This window comes from Eublepharis macularius, chromosome 3 (assembly GCF_028583425.1).
Source record: "Eublepharis macularius isolate TG4126 chromosome 3, MPM_Emac_v1.0, whole genome shotgun sequence".
In the NCBI taxonomy this organism is placed as follows: domain Eukaryota; kingdom Metazoa; phylum Chordata; class Lepidosauria; order Squamata; family Eublepharidae; genus Eublepharis; species Eublepharis macularius.
In genome coordinates, this window is record NC_072792.1 from 48,382,014 (window position 1) to 48,401,124 (window position 19,111).

At 45.8% G+C, this 19,111-nt stretch overlaps 1 protein-coding gene across 2 annotated transcripts in view; it reads right to left on the reverse strand.

The window, feature by feature from the left end:
• LOC129325419 (ranBP2-like and GRIP domain-containing protein 3) overlaps positions 1-19,111 on the reverse strand; it is a 58,466-nt gene that overhangs the window by 34,094 nt on the left and 5,261 nt on the right. For both annotated transcript variants that reach the window (XM_054973046.1, XM_054973045.1), the window contains exons 4-15: positions 15,933-16,085; positions 14,565-14,795; positions 13,607-13,752; positions 12,505-12,697; positions 11,496-11,586; positions 10,011-10,220; positions 8,457-8,635; positions 8,180-8,361; positions 7,678-7,801; positions 2,313-2,474; positions 652-789; positions 426-572 (exon numbers count right to left, since the gene is read on the reverse strand). In XM_054973046.1, coding sequence (XP_054829021.1) covers positions 426-572; positions 652-789; positions 2,313-2,474; positions 7,678-7,801; positions 8,180-8,361; positions 8,457-8,635; positions 10,011-10,220; positions 11,496-11,586; positions 12,505-12,697; positions 13,607-13,752; positions 14,565-14,795; positions 15,933-16,085 — 1,956 coding nt within the window. The remainder of the gene's footprint in view (positions 1-425; positions 573-651; positions 790-2,312; positions 2,475-7,677; positions 7,802-8,179; positions 8,362-8,456; positions 8,636-10,010; positions 10,221-11,495; positions 11,587-12,504; positions 12,698-13,606; positions 13,753-14,564; positions 14,796-15,932; positions 16,086-19,111) is intronic.

A 19,111-nucleotide genomic window follows, 5' to 3' on the forward strand; every position in this document is an offset into this window, starting at 1 on the left:
GATTTAAAAAAAAATCACTTTATACCATTAAACTGAACTACTATATGTTCTGGCTTGACTTCACTGGGATTTCAGAAACAAACAACCTTATTTCATTAGCAAATTAAACTGAAGTGGCAAGTTTAAGTAGAATGTGTAAATGCAAGGCTTGCTTGTGAACCAACTCAAATTTCTATCCCAATGCATTCAATGGCACTTTTGAAGGCTGAGTTTGTTTGGAATGGAAATTTGAATTGGTTCACAAATAAAGACTTTAGAATAGACAAATGCAGTTTGGAAAAACTAAATTCTACTGGTTTTCTAGTAAGTTTTAATTTTACAACAGACTTATCAGGTTATATGATTAGTGATCACCAGGTGCGGAGAATGTACTTTGTTATGTAGGGTTTACTTTCAAAAATAGGAGATTAATCCAAATCATGAACCTTTTCCATTACTGATGCATCTGTACAGCTTTCATCAATTATCTTTAGGAGATAGTCTCTGCTTTTCTTCAAATAATTCCGGCATTCTTCTTGTTCTTCTGGAGACAGATCATCATTCTCCATCTCTTCAGCTTTCCTCTGGAAAATCTACCCAAGAGAAGGACAGACTTGTGAAAGTGGCTTTTAAAGTAACTGGACAGACCTCTGTAAAAAATTAAGTACTTACCAGAGCAAGATTCCAATATGAAACAACATTTTTAATAGCTTCAAATGCTTGCATGGCATCATCTGTTTTTCCATCAACAGCATCCAACATAGCAAATGCTATGTGTGCTTCTTCTCGATATCCGTCAACCTGGGAAGCCTAAAAAAGCAAATGGTGTTGACAGGCTATTTACAAGTCCTTGCAAATAAAGATTCCTTTATTAATGTTGCAGATGTTGCAAGTCCTGTTGCAGATATTGGGGAATAAAGGTGGGCATGAACTGAAATACAAACCAAAGTTTGTTATGAACCAGACCAGATCATGGTTGGTGAACCAGTGGTTTGTGGGAGCGCATTTCTGATGAACCGTGATGAACTTTAGAGCAGTTTATTTGGTTTGTCACTTCTCGGAGCCGTAGAATGACCCCTTAGAGTCAAGAGATGCCAAACACATAGGGAGGCTTCAACAGGCTTTCCTGCAGCCACCCTCTAAGTTTGGTGAAGATTGGATTTCGGATGTCCAAGTTATACACCCCCAAAGCGGCTGCCCCCACGAAAATTCCATTGCCAGTTGACTTGCATTGGCTCCACTGAAACACTGCGGCACCAAAAAGTTGCAATGAAAACATGGGATGGAGTTACAGAATCCTCTGAAGGGGAAGTTACAGAATCTTCCTCTCCACCCCACATTTTCATTGCAACTTTTTGGTGCTACAATGTATTTCAATGGAGCCAATGCAAGTCAATTGGTAATGGAACTTTCCAAGGGGATTGCCACTTTGGGGGTATATAACTCAGACATTCCGAAATCCAATCTTCACCAAACTTGGAGGGTGACTGGAGGCGAGCCTGCTGAAGACACCTTGTGAGTTTGGTATCTCTGACTGTCAAAGAGGCCCCGGAAGTGACGAACCATGAACCAAACGAACTGGTTTGCAAACCGGGTCAAGTTCATGATCTATAAAATGCGATGAACCACGAACCTTGGTTCATGGGATTTTCCCAGTTCATGCCCATTCCTATTGAAGAAGTAATAAAAGATCTGGTTTTCTGATTAGACACGTCTATATATGTCAGCAGACTGAGATCTTCAAATTATAACAAAAGGTAGCATATGCACACCGGCATCCTTGTAAGCAGCGTCTCTTCACTTTCTGCCCAATGTCTGCATATATTACTTCTATTCAATTTGTATGTATAAAGCTGCCCTTCAAATATTTACTACTTGAATTTGTGAATGTTTTCACCCATCCCCAGTGAAATACTAAAAGGAACTGATGGCTTAACACTTAATTATTTATTACAAATTAGCAAACATGCATGCTTGAAATGACTCCAGTTAGGAGTGAGTGAGTGAGAGAGTGAGTGAGTGAGAGAGAGGGAGAGAGGGAGGGGGGGCGGGGGGAGAGGGAGGTGATTATTTGTGGGAAAGGGGACCTCTCCCTTACCTTCCTGTCAGGTCCTTCTGCTTTCCCTTCTTTGCACCTACCCATCTGCCTAGCTCTTCCTTTATGTTGTACACCATTTTGCACATCATTCCGTCCGCCCCCCACATGAACTTCCTTGCTTGCCCTTCGTTGCTAGGATTAAGCTAATTCTTGATGGACAAAATTGCTCACAGAGGAATTAAAGATGTTGTATGAGAAGATTTTAGTGTTATTAGTTGCCTTCATCTCGTATTACCTGGATGTCTTCACTGTGGAAATGCTTGAACAGAGGATCAATTGGCTCAGGAACACTTTTCTTTTTCTTGATTGTCTCAAGCATTGGCAGAACTTTTTTCCAATAATAAACACTGCGTCCAATGTATTCCCTTTGGTCATAGAAAGAATTAAGGCTGCAGCCCTGCAAAGTAAAACAACTGAGATTAAATTTTTTTGTTGATTTGGAGTCATGTCACATTTCAATTTCTATCATTATGCTACTGACTTGTGCTCCTGCATTTGTTACATATATTTTAATTAGTATTTTTAATGGCTGTAATTGTTACTTTATCATTAATGTACACCATCTTGTATGTCTCTTCCTCAAAAAGGAAACAGATACATTTTCAAAAGTGATCAAACATATTTACTGTTCTAAATTATGTCTGGCGTTTGCTCTCTAGAAGCCAAAGGAAGTTCACACATATACTCTCTAGACATTAATTGGCTAATTTTTCTCACAAGTTATAAATTCTTACAGCCATTTAAGGAAGAAATTAACAATTATGTTCCAACTTTGTTTTCCTAGGTAATATATACTTCTATGAAATTTTAGAATCTACTATAATATAAATACAAAAATTAACAAGTTTTTGAAGCTCAAAGTTTGCAGAAATGGCACTTACAAACTGTGTGTGTGTGTGTGTGTGTGTGTGTGTGTGTGTGTGTGTGTGTGTGTGTGTGTGTGTGTGTGTGTGTGTGTGTATAAAAGCAAAATACAAAATAAAGAGAAAATATACAATTTTTAGAATTATTGCGATACACAGTTATGTTTAGAATCCATTTGTATCTGTCCGGCGGGGGCACCCATGCCGGACTTAAGAGGGGCTCACCCACCGACCCCCACCAAGCCTCGGGAGACCCCCACCAGGGCCCAGGAGACGACACCGAGGCTCTTACCCGCGCTCTCCCGGAGCAGGCCGGCCAGGAGCCTGGGATTGCTGCCGGATGCCACCGCCAGCCTGCTGCACCGCTGATCAGCTGCCAGGACAGCTGCGGCTGAGGCTCTCCTCGCTCTTGGGCTCGGAGACGACCCTGCCGGGCTGAGCCTGGCCACGGCCAAGAGTGAGGCCAGCAGCAGAGAGGGAGGAACCGGGAGACGTGGCAATCAAGAGGGCGGCTGCGTTGGGGGCTGGGGAGACGCTGAGGAAGGGTGGGGTTTGGGGAACGGAGGCGGGACAAGGCGGGATTGAGGGGTAGGGTCGGACAACCAGGGAGCCAACACCAATAAGGGAAGGGATCAGGAGAAGCACAGGCATAGGGAGGGAGATTGGAGAAGGAGGAGTGAGATGGGAAAGGAGAACAGGAATTGGGGAAGGAGAAAGGAATGAAGGGGAGAGGGGGTATAAAGGGAAGCCTCTCAGTGAAGCCAGGTCGGAAGGAAGCTGATGTGGCCTGGCAGGAGGACAGGCACATACAGCCGGGGAGGAGACGCAAATTGGTGTAGCAACTACCTTCCCTGTCCCAAGTCTGAGGTAGAGAGAGGCTACCAACCCCACAAGGGGGGGGAGGAAGGGGAGAGGAGAGTCGCGGCGGCACACACGAGAGAGGCAGAGGACACCGGGGAGGCCCACAAAGTGGTGGAGAATGCAGGCACCGCCCCGGCTCTAGGGCACCCCCTACCTCGGCTACCTACTCCAGCAGGCTGGACTGTCAATAGACCCCTCCTCTGTGTGCCTGTGCTACAGGTGGCTGGGACCTTGGGAGCTATTCCGAAGAAACGTCGGAAAGACCCACCTACAGACATGATGGACTTGACTCGGTTCGGTCAGTGGTTGGCTGAACACCAGAGTCAGTTACTACAAAATGTGGCCCAGCAGCAACGAGAGGCCCAGGCCGCTCTGGCACAGCAATAGTGTGACACACAGACAGCCCTTCTGAAGGACCTCCAGCAGGCCTTGGGGGCTGGCCCTTTGGGGGCTGTCGCTGCAGCCGCAAGCGGGGATCAGGACCTGCCTCGGCCACCCCCCTTTCAGCTGGCCAAGCTGGGAACTGAGGACTACGTGGATGCATATTTAAAGGCTTTTGAATGGACGGCTGAGGCCGCCAGGTGGCCCAAAGAACAGTGGGCTTTCATTCTGGGCCTGTACCTCACCAGAGAAGCCCAAGCGGCCTTAAAGGCGCTGAAGAAGCTGACTACAACTGCCTGAAAGCAGCCATCCTCAACCGGTATGTGATAACCTCCAAGACCTACTGGCAAAAGTTTAGAGCTGTCACTTTCAAGCGGACTGACAGGCCCCGAGCTTTGGTAGCCACCTTGCAGGACCTGGCTTATCGCTGGCTTAAGCCCACAACAGACGACTGCCAAGTGGCAGATCTCATGGAGCTCAAATAACTACTCCAGGTTATACCACCACAAGCGTGCAGTTGGGTGGCATGTAGCAAGCCAGAGTCGCTGAGAGATGCCACAACCCTATGGGGAAACTACATGGCCACCGAAGTCCCCGACAGGCCCCGGGAAGCCCGAAGAGCCGGGTCAAAGACGACGCCCAGTCCTAGAAACGTCAAGGAGTGCAGCCTTCCTGGCGGCTGGGGACGCCTGGGTAGTCGAGGAGCCAGTCCCAGGGGCTCCAAGCGGGGCCGGTTGGGACCTCAACCCTTGGACCGCCTGGTCCCAGGTTCGCTGTAGGCACGTCCTGCTGGAGCCGAACTCCCCCCACCCCGGGAACCCGAGCAAGGACCATGCTTTACATGCGGGAAGTGGGGACACTGGAAGAATGAGTGTCCCCTGATGGAATGTGACCTGGGGTGGGATATCTCCATGCAAGTTATGTACCACACAACCCAGACGTGTCCCCCTCCCCTGGTGGCGATCGTACAGGTGGCCGGACGGAGGTTAACTGCCCTCGTTGACAGCAGGAGTTCAGTGTCTATGATTAGGTCACACCTGTTGCCCCCGAACCTCCCTGTGATACGTCAGGCCACCATTGCTTGTTTCCATCAGCACGTCGAACAGTGCCCTCTGGTGAAGGTGCCGATGACATACCAGGGCAAAACCCAGGAAGCAGAGCTGGCTCAAGTAGAGGCCCTACCTTACCCCATGCTCTTAGGAAGGGACATCCCTTTCTTCCAACCAGCAATTCAACACCTAACAGCGACCCAGCCGCCAGGGCCTGGAGATGCCTGTATGGCGACCGAGGAAGGGGGACCTCACGGCACCGAGGACAACCCCAGCACCGCGCTTGAAGGACAGTGGCAGACTGAACCCCAGGAGGAGGACAAGATTCTGGAGCAACTGAGGGGATCAACAGCAGTGAGTGAAGGGGAAGTGTTGGACCCTTGCTGGGCCAACCGCTTACCGCGGGTAGTCTGGAAGGGAGGGGTATGGTACCGCCTGGCCCCGGGAGGCCCTGAAGGGGTCCAACAGCTAGTCCTGCCCCAGACCTACCGCTTGAAGGTGCTGGAAGCCGCCCATAATCATCCCTGGACAGGGCATCAGAGGGCCAAGAATACCCTTGCCCGGATCATGGCCCGGTTCTTCTGGCCTTCTGTCAGTAAGGATGTCCATGACTTCTGTCGGACCTGTCCTGTGTGTCAGCAGGGAAATGCCAGGGCACCCCCAAGGGCCCCCTGGCTCCGCTGCCTATCATGCAATAGCCTTTTACCTGGGTCACTATGGACTTTGTGGAGCCCCTACCCCGCACCCCTCGAGGCCACCGTTACATCCTCGTCTTGATAGACTACGCGACCTGGTATCTGAAGGCCATACCAATGAAGGAGACCCCAGGAGTGGTACTGGCAGGTTCCGATGGCACCTGCGGACCGAGAGAAAACTGTTTTCACCACGCCCCAGGGCTTATCCCAATTCAAGGTCATGCCGTTCGGACTGCACAGCGCGGGGGCAACCTTTCAGATACCGGTGGACAGGGTCCTAGTTCAGTGTCAAGGCTTCACCAGAGCATACATTGACGACATCATTATTTTCAGCCCTGCTTGGCCCATGCTCCTCCAACACCTCAAACAGGTGCTACGAGCCTTGGCAGCCACGAGCCTATGGGCTAATCCCCAGAAGAGCCGGGCTGGCTTCCGTGAACTCACGTACCTCGGCTATGTAGTGGGAAAGGGGCAACTTTGGCCGGTCTCGGCCAAAGTGACGACGTTGGAACAGAGCCCCCACCCTTGCATGAAGAAACAGATGCGACGGTTCCTAGGTTTGGCCATATATTATGGCAAATTCATTCCTCATAACGCAAGCCAAGCCAGCCCCCTCTCTGATTGCCTTAGAAAAGACCAACCTAACATCATCCAGTGGACCCCACAACGCCAACAAGCGTTTGAGAAGCTTCGGTCAGCCCTATCCCATGATGCTGTGCTACACAACCCCAACTTCACAAAGCCATTTGTGGTCCACGCTGATGCCTCCAAGGCAGACCTCGGGGCGGTGTTGTCTCAGATCACTGAAGGGACCAAACGGCCCATTTTATTCATCAGCCGTAAGCTCCAACCAGCCAAGTTGCACTATGCAACCATGTCACGGATCTTTGAGAGGGAAGACCTCAACCCGAAAGCTCTGACCGCCAGGGAGGGGGTGTGTCCGGCGGTGGCACCCACGCCGGACTTAGAGGAGCTCGCCCACCCAATCCTGACCCCCACCAAGCCTCAGGAGACCCCTGCCGGGGCCCAGGACACGACAGCAAGGCTCTTACCCGCGCTCTCCCGGAGCAGGCTGGCCAGGAGCCTGGGATTTCTGCCGGATGCCACTACCAGCCTGCCACACCTCTAATCAGCTGTTTCTCAGTGGGGAGCTGTGGACAAGCGGCAGCCACCAGAACAGCGGCGGCTGAGGCTCTCCTCGCTCTCGGGCTCAGAGATATCCACGCCGGGCCAAGCCTGGCCACGGCCAAGAGTGAGTCCAGCAGCGGAGAGGGAGGAACTGGGAGACGTGGTAGCCAAGAGGGCAGCTGTGTTGGGGCTGGGGAGACGCCGAGGAAGGGTGGGGTTTGGGGAACGGAGGCGGGACAAGGCAGGATTCAGGGGCAGGGTCGGATGAAGCCAGGGCCTCTCAGTGAAGCCAGGGAGGAAGGAGGCTGATGTGGCCTGGCAGGAGGAGAGGCATGTACAGCCGGGGAGGAGAAGGAAATTGGTGTAGTAACCACCTTCCCTGTCCCAAGTCTGAGGCAGAGAGAGGCTACCTACCCCACAAGGGGGGGGGGTGGAGAGGAGAGTCACGGTGGACCACGCGGGAGAGGCAGAGGACACCAGGGAGGCCCACAGTATCTTTTGCCAATCAACACTCAACAACTGTTCTCTATCTATGTAGTACAAGAAACCTATGGACAGATGTGATTTAATAATGCATCTATAGTTGATAAAGCCACGAAATCATCTTATTAAAACCAACATACCGTTTTAAGGAGACATTTTGCCCAGTGTATAATTAGAGCTGGTTGAAGTCCATGTTTTCCCAAGGCTCTTAAGCTGTTTATTTCATGTTGAACCCGAAGTCTCACTTTTGCTGCTGTCCCTGGTCTAAAAGAGAGCATTTATACAGAAAAAGGTCAGTTGTACAATATTATTCAGTTATTCTGACTTAGACATCACCTGAAAACTAACGCAAAAAGTTAAAGGAAGTTACACTACAAAGGAAACTCCCACAACAAGTGTTAAAAGGTTGACCAGCAAAGCTCCATCCATGTAACACGAAGGATAAGAACATGAAAGATCTGATAGCAGTGTCTGCTTTATAATCCTACGACAGTAAAATGAAAGAATCAAAATAAAGCTAGGTTTCCTTTATAACATTTCTCTGTATGGAAAAGAGTCAAGGAATATGGCAAGTGATTAAGACTAAGTTTGTAGTCAGACTTCTATTCTAACTCATTAAACAAGAGTAACAGTCATACTCACGCAGCCCGTTTGTGAAGAAGATTATAAACGGCATCCCACCAGACTTTTTGCCTTTCAGTACAAAGTTGTTTGCATATTGGCAACGGCAGAAAGCGAGGTTGGTGTAGAATGTACAAAGTATTTAACTTCTCTGTTTCCTGAGACTGCAAATGACTGGTAAATATCACACCAAGTAGAAATACCTGTTTTACACAAAACACGAACATGTTAAGTTACATGGAATTATAATGAAGTAAAAACGAAAGCCTGAAAAGCTCAGTTTAAAGTGTTTTCTTACTTCAAGGTCCAATATACAAAGTGATTCAGGAGCATTGGTCTCAAGTCTTGATGTTTCCTGAGGCAAATGAAAGATCTGCTTTAGCCACTTGCGAATGTTTTGCAAACTTGACAAGGACTTCCACTGTAGACCGAGCCACGTAAGGTGCTGGAGACTGCCACTGTGTGATCTAATGGCACCTAAATACAAGCACGAAAAGATTCACTTCCAAAACTGTAAGATTCTTCAACACTTCATCAAGAGACAATGATCAAGCTCAGATTTTGGCTACATAATTTTCCTCTCATCGAAAGATCACTCAAATAAGTCAAAGCAAAAAAAGAGATAAACTGAAAGAATGAAGCTCAAACAATAAGCAGGACCCAAAAATGCCGCTCCTCTGGTGTAACAGTAACTGCACTGACAGAATGGCACTTCTCTGGGAAGAGGAGGGGAGGAAAATTGTTGTCAATTCCCCCCTCTCATTCCAGACCCCCAGGATGCCTCACTTGTTCCTGAGGGTTCCTTAACACCCAAGGAGCAGAATTTGCAAGTACATAAAGAACACGCAAGACCAGAAGCTGTTTCAACTAGGGGATGGGATTGTGGGAAGGTGGCTGCCAGGTGTTTAAAATCTAGCCTGAGTTTTTGTCTCCCCTCTTGTTACAAGTACATAAAGCCTGGACGTGGCCAGAGATTGTGTCCATGATGGACCACCCTGGTGGACAGCAGAGCAGGATGAGCCAGTGCAGCGCGGTGGTGAGTTTGCTGGACTATGACCTCAGAGACCCAGCTTCAAATCCTCCACTCCAACCTGGAAACTTGCTGGGTGACCTTGGGCCAGTCACATGCTCTTAGCATAACCTACCTCACAGGGTTGTTGCGAGAATAAAAGGGAGAAGGAGAGAATGTTGTAAGCTGCTTGGGGCACGCACTGAGGAGAAAGGTGGGGCACAAATGATGTTCCTACTCCATCAGCTTCCCTCTGGTACAGTTTTGGATGTAACTTATTCACACTGGTTCATAGTCAGGATCTGCTATCACCGTCTAAGGATTATAAGTACACTTCTTATCTAGTCTAAGGTATTCCCCTTTAATTTACATTTCAATGTGAAACCCTGTGCCAGTGGGCTATCATACACATTTTTATGGTACACAGATAATTTTTAATTTATGTCTGGGACCTCTGCCCAAGACAGAAAAGAAAAGCAGCAGCTCCACAAGCATCAGGGACTACAGTTTCTACTGAACAACAAGTTATTTCCTTCTTGTCTAGGCAGAGCTCACAGGCTCTATGTTTTGTGTCAGCCAGTATTTCTTAGTGGTGTGGAGTGTATCCTTCAGCCTGGAACAATGTTTACATCATGTTAATGCCCTGTGGAAGTTCTCTCCATGTTTCATTCTAATAAAAGATGACTTGATTAACATCTTCACTGCTTGTCCATTCAGCTTTTTTTTTTTTTTTGGTAAATTTCAGGGCTGAGTAGTCCTGAATGAGCGGTCTACAAACATGTCATGTTATGATCAATGTACTTATAATATACAAGCAGAATTCAGGATTCTCTAACTTCTTACCAATATCGTATCTAGTTAGCTCTGTGCTTTCTGGTGCTTGTACACCAATATTTCGGATATCATCGGTGCCAAGGAAGGAGCTCTTTCTACAAGAACCAGTCCCAAATAGTGCATCAAATAAAGCGGACTGCCCACTCTTGTTTGCAAATGACTCAACAATCTCCTTGAAGAAGTCTTGCTTGCTCTGACTTAGATTTAGCAGCATGTGGCCTGAAACAGAAGACACACTATTAACAATCGTAACAGGACCAACTCTTTGGCAACTCAGAGTAACATTGAACAATAGTTAAATCATAAGAGGAAGAAAACTGTAGGTCTCAAGATACATCCAAGCTGAACGTGACTTGTTTAGGATTTGGGGGTGGTGATGACAGAAACTACTTGTGATCTCAGGACTGCAGCCAGGGTACTCCTTGAATTCTTAGCAATGAAGTGTCAACATATAGTATTATTCCACATAAATACTTTGCTCTGTTTTTGCTTTTTTACTGCAACACTGTTTGGGGGAGCATCCACACGTCATTCTCTATTTGCCCTGTTTCTGTGTGCCTCCCCCCTCCCCCCATGCAATCCTTCCCAAACCTGGTATGATACAATCTTTTGGGGAAGACAGCTGTCAAAATGCCTTGGACGTGGTAAGGATGGAAAGGTGCACATTCTTTCAGATCTTGCCCACACTAGCACCATTTTCTATACTGCATCCATATGTCATATCCTGTAGATGGACTTTGTTAAAAAATCAGTAATAATTATATCACCATAAGATTATAATGATTTATTACAATGTACTTGTTTCCAGGTTTGTTTGTTTTTTAAAATAAAGTATTTAGATCTTTTGGTTGCACAACTTTAAAGGGATGGGTATTGCCTACACTTATCTCTTTGTAGTTTCACAAGCTAAAGAGCCAGAGACTTAATTTAAAAATGAAAACTGGGAACCAGTACATTGTTGCAACAGATTATAAAGCGATCATGTTATAATGATATAGTGGTGGTGAAAAGTGCCATCAAGTCAGAACCAATTTATGGCGACCCCTGATGTGGTTTTCAATGCAAGAGATTAACAGAGAGAGTCTGCTATTGCTTGTCTCTGCATAGCAACCCTAGCCTTTTCTGGAGGTCACCCATCCAATTACTAACCAAGGTTGATCCTGCTTAGCTTCTGAGATCAGGCTTGCCTGGGTTATCCAGATCAGGGGTAAAATGATATAGTTATTCTCAATTTTTTAAAATGCTTGAATAAAAGCCCCTTGATGTCAAGCAGCAAAATGGCTGCTATGGAGGCCTGAGGCAAGCAAAGTGCAGGAGAAACTTCCACGTGGATACTGCACTGAAGCAAATTAAAGCTACATGGAGAACTGTCTGTCCTGAAGCAGGTCAGGATGTGTGATTTCAAGTCACTGAACTATTTACAAGGTTTGAGCATATCTACTTAATGCCAGCAGTTTTAATTTTAAAACAAACTTCAATTGTTATTCTTATTACCGGATTGGCTTTGTCGGTCACAGGCTAACATTTCCAACTTCTCTTGCTCAGCTTGATCTCCTTTTATTAGCTTTGACTTTGGTCTAGGAACCTGGTAAGGATCACACAAATATAAAGAATTCTCTTTGCACTGAAAGGTACTCCCATATTACCAAGCTTACTAACAGCAAAGCTATTTTTTCTGCAGGTGGTGTTACACACTGTAAAATAGTCATACAGAATAATTTTCATACAATGCTGAACTAAACCCAAGATAAGCTGCTCAACTTGACACTTATTTCACATGTGTATGTTACAAAATGACCAAAATGGCTTCCTAATCTTCAAAAAATGAGTAATAGCATTCTGAGCTTTCAATCTTTCCACGAGCCATCTAGATGAAAGTGGTGAGACATCTGAAAACCAGCTCACAGGCAAATTTGATAAAAAGTTAAGTCAATAGAGGAGGCTGAATACTTTGCTTCAACTTGCTTAATTAACTGGCACAAATCTACAACAAAAAAAACCCCCGACGCAAATCAATGAAAAGCCTTCTGCCAGCCTCAGCTGCGGATCTAGTAGAAGGCAACGAAACCCATACCAGGAGCAACAGCACACACAGAGGCAGCAACCATAAAGCACCACTAGAGTCCCCTGGCAGGGAATACTAGGACTGGGATGCTATTCTGCACAAGCACCGTCCGCTAGGTAAACTTCAGGCGAAAGGCAAATTTCATAGTTGAGCTTATTAGTCATCTACAGACAACTGAATTTTCACTTGTGTTTTTCCTTTTACTTGTCTAGATATTAGGCCCTGGTACGATTGACAAGCCTACATTCCCCACCAGAACAAACTTCTAGTTTACAGGGGTTTTATGTGTGGTTACAAGTTTGAGAAGTTGGGAGTGTTGTAATATGTCACACCCGAAGGGAGCACCCCTTCGCTTGTAACGCCAAACTACAACACAAGCAGCATCAACTAAAAATAGCAGCATGTTAAAGACAACACATGATGTTGAAAGTAGCTTACCTGAAAAGCTATAAGGTAACACAATGCTGCCAATTCATAAACAGCTCTCCACTGCACTTCACTTTGCTGAGCCATTTTTAAGAGCAGAGTTCCAGCATGCATGTAGAAGTGGCCTCTCATTTCCAGGAAAGTTACAGACAGCTCATCATCTCTAGTTACATACTGTTTCACTGAATAAAGTGCATTATCAAAGCTACAAGACAAAAGGGGTCCATTAGTACCAGTTTCAGGATCAGTACCTAATTGCTACAAATATAGCATATGCTAGTAGATATACTAAAGCAAATTGTTTCCTTCGTCCCTTGCTGTGCTCCACTGATATTCTTTCCACAGACTGTGTGAAGAGCACAAAAAAAAAAGGCAGGGGGGTGGGGAAGGGAGATGGACTGACAATTGAATAGAGACACACTGGTGAAAACAACTCAGAACCTGTGCACATTTTTCTGCCAAAACAGGCATCATTAGAAGGGCTCTATCTTTACCAAGAAGAAATCTTATCACCCTCCTGCCCCCACCTTTTGATCTCCTAGCCTTAACAGGCTAGCACTACAGCATGATCATCCTGACTGCAAAGATTTAACGTAGGTGAGCAAGAAGTTGAGTGATATGATGCAAGACTGGGGAATGCATTGTCTCATGACATGCATTCCCCAACTCTAAAGCGCACTCCATCACAGGATGACAGAAGCTGTTAGAGACTCGACCTCTCCTCTCTCCACTTGCATTCTTTGGTTCATCATCTCCAATCTTCATCAATTCCACCCCCTGCCCACCCCCCCCGTGTCCATCTTTCTGCTTCAAGGTAAACTGAGCCTTATAGCTGAATTCCTGTCCCCCTCTTCTGGACACTATAGGGGCTTGAGCAGATCAATTTCCTTCTCTTCTCCATTAACTAGACCGCTTCAACATTTTGTGGCTCCTAGAGGGCACAAATCATGCTGTGTGCCTGTTGGGCCATCATTTGTATAACTTATTTTTCTGTATTACTTGGAAATCCACCAGGTATGCAGAAAACTTCTCTGCAAATGGCCCCATTGCAGTGACCGACAGAGGAAGGTCAAGCTTGCTATTAACTGGAGTGATAGTGATAAAAAGAAAATACCTTTCAAAGGATTCTCTGCTCTCTTTTACTTCTCTGTTTGCAAGTGTCATTACAACTAGATTGGAGTAAGCCAACAATAAGTCCCGGTGGGTTCTTTTCCAATTAGTTTTATCAGACTCAGGATCCTGTACAGATTCCAGATATTCCTAGAAGAAATAAATCACAGAATGTGTCAGCTATCAGGTCCCCATCATGTTTTATTATGCAAGGACCATTAAATACAAAACACATTAATTCTCTACTGTATTTTGAGCATGAAGCAGATGCTGGTCATGTGAATATTCAAATGTGTACACAACTAAGTAAAAACCTTGATGTATATTCAAATTAAGAGACTAACTAAAAAAATGATTATATGAAGAGATATTTGAATCTCTATGCTGACAGAGCCCAGTCTTCTGAAAAAATGATCCTTAATTCAAAAGGCAAGGTGAGATAATGAGGAGATAATTTCTCTTGCCTTACAACCCCCAAAATGCCATTACCAAGAGCAGCGTTTGCCATATTATGAGTCATTGAGGCGATGCTCTACTTTGTGCATTTCATGACACTTTGGGTTGGATACAAAAAACCACAAATAGAAAATAGCTACCAGAGCTGTTCCATGAAATTTGCTAATCAGTAGCTCTCACGCCTCCACTTATACAAACAGAAAAGCAACTTCAGAGTTTACTTCTCTTGCACAAAGCTACCACTGAGACCCAGAACAGCCTTCTGTATACAGAAAGGCAGCTTTTGGGACCAACAGCATGACAGCATGCTGTGGGCACACATGGACATGATTGCCACTTTATGAGTTGCTAGTCCCAAACCATGAACAAAACTGAGCTCACAACAGGGAAACTTGTTTAATTTTCACTGAAGAAGGTTGCTACAATACTTAACTCCTTCTCTAAAGAAATATGTAAGTACAGAAGAAATGCAGATGAAAATCCCCTCATAATGTAACTGAACAAACCTTAAGAGTCTGTACAACACACATGCACCATTCCAAGCTTGATTGTAAAGAAATAGTTCTCTCTGCTTCCCGACAGTGTACCACAGCATCTCTTAACCTTTTATTTGACATATATAGCTTTACTAGTCTGATGTTAACATATACATCATCTGGTCTTGCGTACAATTCAGACTGAATCAAATCAAAAAGCTGATTCCACCCATCTTCACCGGTGCAATCCAATAGACGTTCCTAAAATGAAACAGTAAAACGATTAACTTTTCTTACAAACTTAATGAAAACCAATGTAGTTTCTTTTTAGAAATGGCTACAGTCAGGGCTTTTTTTCTGGGAAAAGAGGTGGTGGAACTCAGTGGGTTACCCTCGGAGAAAATAGTCACATGGTTGGTGGCCCCGCCCCCTGATCTCCAGATAGAGGGGAGTTTAGATGGCCCTCCATGCTGCTCGGCGGCGCGGAGGGCAGTCTAAACTCCCCCCTGTCTGGAGATCAGGGGGCGGGGCCACCAGCCATGTGACCATTTTCAAGAGGTTCCGAAACTCCATTCCACCGTGTTCCTGCTGAAAAAAAGCCCTGGCTACAGTGCAGGAAAACTAGTTTGGATATTGGAAGACTCTAAAGTTAATTACTACAATTAGTGCATTGTCTACGAATTTTTTTTAAAAAACAGACTTGGTTTTGGAGTACAAGCCTAAGGCTAATTTATACAAACCTCCTCTTCCACAACATTCCTACTAGTTTAGATCTAAAAGTTCTTTTCCACTGATGAAAGAAAATTCTGCCAGTGGAAATGAACTTTCTCCACCAAGTACCCTCAAATGCCACTCCTGCAGAACAAGGCACCATCAGGAACAACAGGAGGGGCAAAGTGGCAAAAAGATTCCCTACCACTAGCAGATAGTGACTTTGGAGCCAAATCACTGTAAGAAAGCTGCAGTTTTATCATTACATCTGAACCGACAAACTGGTTTAGTTACCTTACGAATAGAACTGCAAACGATCAAACTCTTATTTACAATTCTGGTGTGCAGCAGAATGAAATGACTACACACTGTTGGTTCAGAGAAAATAGCCAACTTGAGAACAACTAGGAAGTGGAAGAGCATATAAGGAGGGAAGAAATGTATGAGCCCGAGAGTCACCCACTCAACATCTGCCATGGCTTGGCAATGCATGTGAACACGTTTTGAAATAATATAGGAGGGAATTGTTTTACATCGAAGTTTTATTTCTGAAATCACAAGAAGAAGCCTCATTGAAGTTACAAGTTTTTGTTAAAACTACTGTCAAACTCAATTTTTTAGCATGTAGATTGCATGTAAAGGTTCAGACTAAAACACAAGTCTACCTGAAATTACCAAAAATTTTACCTTTAACCGGAAAACTGAAGGGCTGCCGGGAAACAGTTTGGCTGCTCTCTCAACCCAGTATTTTGCTCTTCCTTCAATAACATCAGTACTGCACAGCAGCTCTGCAATCTTTAATACAACATCTTTCTGTGTTGGATTCAGTTCTACTGAACGCTAAAGGCCCAAGGAAAAATAGAGGATTTATCTCTCTGTAGAAAGTACATTTGAATTACAATTATTGAAACATATCAGCACAGGCTAAAGAAGGTTAAGTGCTTGTTTAAGAAAACCATTCCATTGCTTTATTTGTAACAGAAGCATGTAAATAATGGACAAGATGCAAAAGTGACAGGTGGCAATTCTGTGGTTACATCTGCACTGATGCGTGCAGCCTTCACCACTTCAAAAATACAGTACTCACAAAGAATTTCAAAGAGCCAATAAGACAGTCTTCTGGATGGAGTGATGATTTAAAAAAATAGTAATAAAAATAACTTGGGCAACAACTGCATTTTTTTGCTTAACAGTCTAAGACTCAGAAATGTGTACAATTCACAGAAAAGTTCATTCTACTTGCAAAGGGCACCCTACAGCTTATCATAATGAGGCCACTCTCTATTCTACTGTTGTGACCCTATTAATTAGACTGAACAGGACAAATCTCGTCAAATGCTTCCCTTCCTGAAACAGATTCGTCATTCTTTACATTATATACAAATTATTTCTGCTCTGAGGCTAACACACTACAGAGCTTCTCAGAGGAAAGAATATGTAAGTTCATTCTTAATTTACTTCATGTTTTTATGCTCTCCCTCAACCAAAGGCACTCTAGACAGCTACAGCTAGTTAAAAGAAATGATTTTTAAAACACCAACATAAAATTGTCACTTAACAAATATTTTTATTTTGGTCATTTATTTTCATGTTGCCATCTGGATAGCACAGAACATTTTTTCCCTCACTTTTGGGTTGTTGTTTTTTTGTCTTTCCAGAAAATGGCGGGGGGAGGGGAAGCTTGTTTATTAAAAATATAACCGCAAAGGCTTAAGGAGAACTGCTGGAGAGGGAAGGAATATCACAGTAACATTAAGGGTCATGTTGCTGTAGCACTTCAGCATGTGTATTAATAATAGCCAGGGCTCATTTCAAGGGGGTACGCACAGGAACTCAGTTCCAGCAGTTCCCCAAAGAGGTCACATGTCAGGTGGCCCCGCCCACCTGACTCTTGGGCATTTTGGGCCCGTTTCTGCCTGGATTGGGGCCAAAACAGCTCGGATTTGGGCCTCTGACAGGTGGTGGATCACTCTCCCACTCAGCAGCAGCCCAATCCTGACCATTTTGAGCTTCTTTTCAGCCAATTTCAGCCCCTTTTTGGGCCCAATTTTGGCCCTGAATGACCAGAATTGGCTCCAAAACAGCCAGGATAGGTGATGTCAGGGGGTGTGGCATATGCAAACCAGTTATGCTAATGACACACTTCCAGTGATGGCAAGAGACGTGGCATATGCTAATGAGTTATGCTAATGAGTTCCTCCAGCTCTTTTTCTACGAAATGACCCCTGATAATAGCCAATTTACAGTGGGGAGGAAAACACAATACTAATAAATGTAACACTAGGTAGCCAAATTAAAGCAAGAATAATGGAATCGATTCACTTGTCTTCATCGTTGGACAAGCAAATCAATTACATCATTAGGATGCTTGAGATAGCTTGAACGAGAGTCTTTTGAAGAAGCTGCGGACAGCATTTCCCCTCTCCGTGATGGGGGCTTTCAGTATGTGCCTGAGCTCTATCCCCATTTGCAGTGCAATCTTCACAACCTTAGAACAGCCTTTACCTCAATTCAGTTCCAATGCCCAGGAGGAAAAGGAGGGAAATAAACTAAACTAAAATGTACGGCCACAGCAAAACTCAAGAGACCTCTGGGAGCCATACAATATGTCTAGAAGAGCCGCATGTGGCTCCCGAGCCGCAGTTTGGCCACTCCTGGACTAGTATTTTCTGCCTACATCATTTTAATCTCTCAATATCTGTACATACGTTTATATGTTAGACTGTTTTATGTGTTCTATGTGTGTGGATTGTAACGGCCTTTGGCCACAAACAATAAACCTACCTACCTAAGAGGAGAGGGCCAAAAGCGTCCTAGAAGCTGACTAAGAGTTGTGTCTGAATACCCTGGATTTACACCAGCATAACTCCCACCTATAACAGTGCAATGGCCCAGCACCGCTCCGCATGGGTCCTCTGCCAGCACCCAGCCACAACGGCTAGGAATGGGTGTGACTGCTTGCACCAGTGGTCTGGGAGGGTGGGCTGGGGGGCAGGGCATGATCTAGTCAACTCCCTAAGCCACTTCAGGCACGGGAACACCCACAGCAGCAGTGGAAAGTTATGCCATGAAGTGACGGCATATCCCATAGGTGGCCCAGCGAAGCATAGGATGCTGACTACTGTGGCGACCAATCTGCTTGGGACCCCACAGCAGCCAAGCCTTCTCTCCATTGGCCAATCACTCCCCCCCCTTCCCCCCAGATGCTGGCATGTGACGATGGAACCGCCACTGCTGCACCCAGCCACGGACACGCTCCCAGGACATGACAGATCTGGCTGTGGCCTGCACGAGGTCTGGCCCCTCGCCACACATGTCTGTTTCCCTTTCAGGCGCATTGCAACCTGTCAGGGAGGCCAAGGAGCATGGCTGTTCCAGCCCCCGGTGATCACTCTCAGCTGCCATCTGAGCCCTGCCCAAAGAGCCATTACCTGGGCAGCCCACAACTCAACCCCACTCCTGAGAAGGCATTAGGAAGAATGGCTCTTATGGCTCTGACTGTTGCACAAAAAGATGCAGCTCCCATCCCAGCTGAGGGAAGCTGGCAACACATGGCCAGATATCCTCTTAACTGTTGGCCGTTCAATAAGACCTGTGTCAAACAACTACTTCCTCCCTGCCTCTTCGCTCACCCCTGGCTGACAGTAGCTCCCCTCCGCCATCCCTCCTGGGGCAGACCCACAGCACAGTCCCAGAGAGGATCACCAGGGAAGCAGTGGCCCCAAGGATCCACCAGGCGCCTCTGCGCCATTGGGTAGCTCAACCCCTAAACAGGGTCCATCGATCCTGTGGGGGCTGCCGCTACTTGCTGGCTGTATTCCATCCAGCCCCCTTCACATGGTGGCGAGGCAAACGAGGTGAAATGC